This window comes from Epinephelus moara, chromosome 15, assembly GCF_006386435.1.
Source record: "Epinephelus moara isolate mb chromosome 15, YSFRI_EMoa_1.0, whole genome shotgun sequence".
In the NCBI taxonomy this organism is placed as follows: Eukaryota; Metazoa; Chordata; class Actinopteri; order Perciformes; family Serranidae; genus Epinephelus; species Epinephelus moara.
The window spans coordinates 15,966,765-15,973,351 of record NC_065520.1 but is presented as its reverse complement, the minus strand read 5'-3'; the positions used below and the strand labels follow the sequence as shown (position 1 = coordinate 15,973,351).

Sequence of the window (6,587 nt, the reverse complement as noted above, 5' to 3'; positions counted from 1 at the left end):
CAATCTATGTGAAACTGCACATAGGCATTGAGGATTGGCATAGGTAGAAGGTGACAAAGCTACCAATGGGTATGGACTAGGTTTAGTCGGGAGCCACAGTGTATGTTAGATAGTTTCTAAGTGTCATACAGTAGAGCTTCAAGAAGCTGACAGCAAGGACTACAATATATATTTTAAATTTTCTGTAGATATTGTGATGTTATTGTTATTGTGAGCTCTTTTGCCCATGATAATCATGTCGTAAAAATCTGACATTGTGCCAGCTGTAGTGTGGTGTGTTGCAAACCTGTTTGTAGACTTAAAACTGGCCTAGAACATGTGTCTGTGATCACATTATTACAAACAACAGACACACAGCTAATCTGGGCTCTGTAGGATTTCGCCCTCTCGGGGTTAATCCGGCCATGTATCATGATTCAAGTAGAAGCAGACACCTCAGGTGTACTGTACATGTACATGTGCGGGCTCAGAGTCACGCTGTAGGCTGGATCCTCTTTCTTTTTTTTATGTTCAGGCAACACCCTATTTTAACACACTGCACCATCACAAGACACTCCTCTCCCTCATGACACACTGTGGTTTGAAAGCCCTGCCAATCAACAGAAGAGCCAGGCTTATTATTCATAGAGCCAGTGTGTGTGTATGCATGTGTGTGTGTGTGTGCTTACCCTTCCGTGCCCCACCCCTGCCCTGGAGCTTGGGCGTATCACTTGAAACCCAACTCTCTAGAGCTGCTCTGTTTTGTCCATTGTGTTAGTCTGCCTTCTTTGACAAACACTCGTGCTCCGTTTTTTTTATACATTAACTTCACTGAGTCCCTCCAGTCTGTTCTGGGAACTTTTAGTCAGTGCAAGTAGACTCTGGCTGTCATTGAAAGCTATTGAGCACCACCTTGTGGAGAAAAGAGGCTATGACAGTTGAGAGTTTAGGAATTGGCCCTATTATTACAATTGCACAATGAAGAGCTCCTTTAGGAGAGAAAAGGTTGTCCCCCTAGGAAGTAGGAGAAGTTAGGAAATATCAAGCAAGTCACTCAGGACATCTGACGTAATCACCATTAATTACGTGCAATTAACAAGTGATATAATATGTTTATATTTTGTCCTGTAGCAGCTGGATCTGGACAGATTGCAGGGATTGCCAGCGCCGTTGGAATGGCTCTGTTGGGAGCAGCATCCAGTTACTTTGCTTACCAGAAGAAAAAGCTGTGCTTCAAAGTGCAGGGAGGTCAGTGTTGTTATCTTAATACAACCAAATGTGGTATTTTTACAATGCCAATAGACACACGGATAAAAGAAAGTCTGTCATCACAGTGGCTAACATGTTGTGTGTTTAGGTGCGGATCCAGAGAGGGGTAAAGTCCATCATGGTAACCAGTCTGACGGTACTCAAAGTAAGTGTCTTTGCTCATTAAAACTACTTTATATGCCATTGGGGAGTTTAATCCATAACTATGCATCATATTTAAGATCTCATATGTTTGAGTCATCAGTATCAGCTTAATGGAGTGCAGTAATAATACAGTATGTATATTATTGCACATATCCAGAGTAATAGCTGCCTTAAAACGTAAATGTGTGTAATGATGTAAAAGCAAGAATTTGGAATAACAAAGCACCGAACCCAGGTGTGTGTGTGTAGCCTGACATCTAGTGGCCAACAGCAGGTACTGACCTGCTCTGCACACAGTTGGGTTTAGGTAGTGATGTCCAAATGAAGCTTTGGTTTCAACCCTTTGTTGAACAAAGAGTGCCAGAGTGGACCCCAAAAATAAAGAAAATAATTCATGAAGCTTCATTTGGCCATCACTAGTCAACAGCAGGTACAGACCTGCTCTATACACAGTTGGGTTTAGGTAGTGATGTCCAAATGAAGCTTTGGTTTCAACCCTTTGTTGAACAAAGAGTGCCAGAGTGGACCCCAAAAACAAAGAAAAAAGTTAATGGAGCTTCATTTGGCCATCACAAGTCGACAGCAGGTACTGACCTGCTCTGTACACAGTTGGGTTTAGGTAGTGATGTCCAAATGAAGCTTTGGTTTCAACCCTTTGTTGAACAAAGAGTGCCAGAGCGGACCCCAAAAATAAAGAAAATAGTTCATGAAGCTTCATTTGGCCATCACTAGTCGACAGCAGGTACTGACCTGCTCTTTCCACAGCTGGGTTCAGGGTTTGGTAACTCTTTCATCCAGTTACGATCTTCAAGTTGATTGTTCTTTTTCTTTCACATTCCAGTTTTCAGCAACCTGCTTCGGACGTCCTAGACACCCTTTGCACACGCACAACACAAGTCAGTGGCCTTCTCTCCAAAACTCAGCACCATTCACCTTTGAGTCAACTGTCACGGCTCGTCTTTGCTCTGAACAATGACACTTCCTCTGGGTCCTCCTGTTACCTGTTAGTTTAAACCATATATCAACTCAAGCCTAAGGTGACAACTGTAAACTGAAAATACATGTAGTTGTGTGTCATTTATTTCTCTGTTCACTTAGGTCCTTTTCTTCAGTGATGATTTCAGCAGCTTTGTGTATATGTGCTTCGGTTGTGTGTTTCCTTACATTTCTTTACACTATATGAACTACAGTGGTATTTACATGGGTGTGGTTTACTGCATCATACAACTCAAATCAGGTGTTTGTTAAGATTGTCTCCTGTGACCTTCTGAGCTGCTTGTAGCAGACCCGACCCCAGCTGGCATCTAAGAAGGATCGGACAAACCTTTGGGATTTTAATTTGTCCCTTCGCACTTCCGAAAGGGTTTGTTCACACACGAAAACAATCTGTTTTATGTAGGTGTTGACATATCTGTCCCTGCGATTTCGGCCTCCAACATTTCTTTCTTGTTTTGCTTGTCTGTGTGAACTGACCCGTTTTAATGTACGCCTCAGAGTCTGCCTAATCCATGTACTGTCTAAAAATAAAAGTAGATATTCAAATAAAGACAAGGAGCGTGGCCATCGAAAGGCCATCGAAACATCCAGCGGTAGTGGAGTCACTACCATAGTGACTCACTAAATGTGCATTCCCACAGCAGTCAGTACAACAGTAATGCCATGTTTCTATTTCTATCACAGTATTGTTTTCATTCACTTGTTCACTCCAAACTCTTGTACTGCCAATGAAACGCAAGACTTCCTGCAGATGTTTCAAACTAAAAGCGTATGAGGAATAGGAGGGCGTTTGTCTTTTGAGTTGCTGAAGGCTGGAAGTATTGAGTTTCATTAATTGAAGCTTAAAGGGATGGTTCAGATTTTTTTTGAAGTGGGGTTGTATGGGGCACTTATCCATAGACAGTATATTATGTACACACGTGGACCAAAATTGTAGGTACCCATCCGTTTGTTTCTTTTTATTAGGATCGCCATTAGCACCAGCAATAGCATCAGCTATTCTTCCTGGGGTCCAAGAAAGAATGGTCACTGAAATAACTTGAAACTGACAAAAGTGATAATAAATAATATTTTACTGAAAATTAACCAATGGAAATCGGACATTGCTTTAGAATTGTGGTCCAAAAGAATAATTTTAAAAATCAAACTAATGAAACTGTCAATGAAAGTGTCAGAAAGCTTGTTCTCAGTCGCAGGTCATGGGTCCTCCAACAGGATAATGACCCAAAGCACACAGCTAAAAGCTTCTGAAGTGGCCTTCTATGAGCCCTGATCTAAATCCTGTTGAACATCTGTGGAAGGAGCTGAAACATGGAGTCTGGGGAAGGCACCCTGAGACAGCTGGAGTGGGCCGAAATACCTGCCGACAGGTGCGGAAGTCTTATTGAGAGTTAGATAAATCCCTTGGTTGCAGTGATTGCCTCAAAAGGTTGTCCATTTTTGTCCAGGCCTGTTTCATTAGTTTGTTTTTTCAAATAATTGTGGGTTTTTCTTTCTTTAACGGAAGGTACCAACAATTTTGTCCACGTGTGTACAGTAGATGTCAGTGCACGGCTCCAGTTTGGAGAAGCAGACTGGAGTCTGACACGGGAGCTTAGCAATGTACTGCGGTGGATGGGGCCAGCAACAAAATGTGTTGTAGTCACCTGAAACAAGTCCCACTTAAAAAAAAATCAATAAAAAATCAGGGACTTTTTTGAGGTGGCTAAAATGCATTTTGTTGCTGACCCTCCACAACAGATTGCTCAGCTTCCATGTCGGACTCCAGCCTGCTTCTCCAAACATCTACTGTATGTAATTTAATGTCTATGGATAAGTACCCCATACAACCCCACTTCAAAAAATCAGAACTATCCCTTTAACTAAATCTTTTAAATCTGCAAAATTTGAGATATTGGAAACAATTTGTGATATATAACGTGACTGCTGATTAAAAAATGCTGTGGAAATGCACATTTTACCGAATCTATCAAGAAACCTGAGACTGCATCGACAGAAAATAGCAAATGAATGCCTTAAACATGGTTAAGTGTACTCATAAAGGAGATTAAAGTCCAATTAAAGACCAGATTTTCTCTGCAGTAAAGGTTCCAGACACTATTTGAGAATGTACAGTTATTCTTTTATCTACATCATAACGCAGCCATGCTTCAGGTTGCGTTAACGTAATCATCATGTAACTGGATCTTAATCCAGCAGAAGGAACTTTTAATGTAAAATGCTGATTGTGATGTGAGCAGATGGAAGTTATGAAACACAAAGGAGAAGCTTACATGTATACATCCAGTGATGTGGTGGAAGTGAGATCATGATCTTTTGTATCACATATGTAAATGTGAGCTGCAGTATAAGTCAGGCTTTTGTTTGTTGTCGTGTCACAGATTGATCCTAAGTGTGAACACTGCAAAATTCATCATGTCTCTAATTTGATTCCTTTTTTCTTCTTGAACACACCATTTGCTTTTATTGACAAACCCGCCGATCAGGGAAACTCAATTTGCTTTGCCTGGGGGCCACTTTTGAAAGATGACAGGTGGCCAGGGGTCAGTCACAAAAGGTCACAGGTCAGGTGTACACAGAGGCCTCTCTAGGATTTGAGGACATTGGGGCTTAGCCCTGACCTCTGTTTTTAAAAAAACAAGCACCCTGTCACAGGCCAGATTTGACCCACGGGCCGCTAGTTGAGTATCACTGCCACAGATCATTAGCGTTTAGCATCTAGCAGCTACAGAGCCAGATGTTTTCCTCAGGATTTGGTGAAGACCTGATCCAAACTAGTAGACGTTCCTATCTCAGCAGTGACACCTACATCAAGTTAAATGTTTCCACTGCCCCCTAGTGATCAAAAAAATAATGAATGTAGCTTTAAAACAAGTGAAACATAAAACAAGCAAACTTTTTGTTGGAAACAAGTTGACACATCTTTACCACACTGACATATTTGTTCCTGTTTGTTTTAAGAAAATGAGTTTACGGAATCAATCATAGACAGAAATGAGTTTTTGCAGTCTGTATTTTTGTATTACCCGGCTTTGACGCTCTTTGTGCTTGCCGTAGCAGAGCAGCAGCCACGAGTCGCCCATGAGTCATCAGTTTATTGGAGGAGCACATTAAGTATCATAAAATCCAAACTTGTTATGATGCTAAAAAAAGAGCTGTGCCCCTGTGAGCTGTAAATACTTCAGTACAATGTGTATAATGCCTGCTGACTTTTGCTTTAGGCTTGATGCTGCAGTGCGCTTTGAGCTTTTTAGTATCAACATTTTGAAGTGTATTTTGGGAGATTTTTGTCATGTCTCTGTCTCTGTTTTAAAATGATAGACTTAATCCAGGTATGTTAATCTGATGATGAGACGAATGTTACTTTTGTGAGTGGATTTAAAGTGTGTGTACATGTTTTCACTAAAGTGGTGTTGTACAGTTTGTCTGTGTTCTGTCATTGCTTACTTTATAATTACTCGTGAGTTGAGGATGGAGGTTTCAAACCACTGGGGTTGGACCAGTGTGAAAATTTTTAACACTGGTTTAATATTATACCAAACACCAGACCGAATTTATACCAAATTTAAGTCCCACTTGACTCGGCAGCTGCTTCTGAGTGGAACAAAGTGACACTGTGTCCCAACAGAAACTAGCTTCTGAGCTCTCTGTCCACATTTATCCATTAAATATGCACTTGTCGTACTTCATGTAAACAAACCTCGCAGCTATCAGCTGTGCCCTCGAGATCGGACTTCCTGTTAAAGTATGTTAGAGGAGTGTCTAAAAGGAAGACAGTGAATTTGCTAACCTAAGTTCCACAGCTCCGGGGTTCTAACGGAAAATGCCTGGTTTCCTTTTGTAACGCTTTGGGCTATGGGAACAGTTAGGAGGGTCCTACCTGAAGAGTGCTCGGCTCATAGAGTGTGATTAAATCTATAATGTATGCAGGAGCAAGGCCATGTTGGACTTAAGAGTAATTAGTAAAAGTTTAAGATCAATTCTAACAGGTGGCCAGTGTAGCGTTGCAAGGATGGTCTTGATGTGGTCGTGTCTATTGGAATTAATTAAAAGTCTGGAAGTCGAGTTCTGATTGAGCTGGAAACAAGAAATGGGCTTTTAACTGAGCCCTGAATACAGGAAATAACAATCCAGACGAGACGAGATGAAAGCATGGATGACTTTATCAAGGTCTGCTTGAGATAAAAAATGCAATGTTT

The 6,587-nt window shown here is 41.2% G+C and overlaps 1 protein-coding gene across 1 annotated transcript in view; it reads left to right on the top strand.

Moving 5' to 3' along the window:
* Positions 1 to 5,811, top strand: part of cd99 (CD99 molecule) — a 22,126-nt gene extending 16,315 nt beyond the window's left edge. Inside the window, exons 10-12 of the mRNA XM_050063577.1 lie at positions 1,111 to 1,227; positions 1,337 to 1,393; positions 2,234 to 5,811. Of these exons, the coding sequence (XP_049919534.1) occupies positions 1,111 to 1,227; positions 1,337 to 1,393; positions 2,234 to 2,262 (203 nt within the window). The 3' untranslated portion in view covers positions 2,263 to 5,811. The remainder of the gene's footprint in view (positions 1 to 1,110; positions 1,228 to 1,336; positions 1,394 to 2,233) is intronic.
* Positions 5,812 to 6,587: the final 776 nt, after the last annotated feature.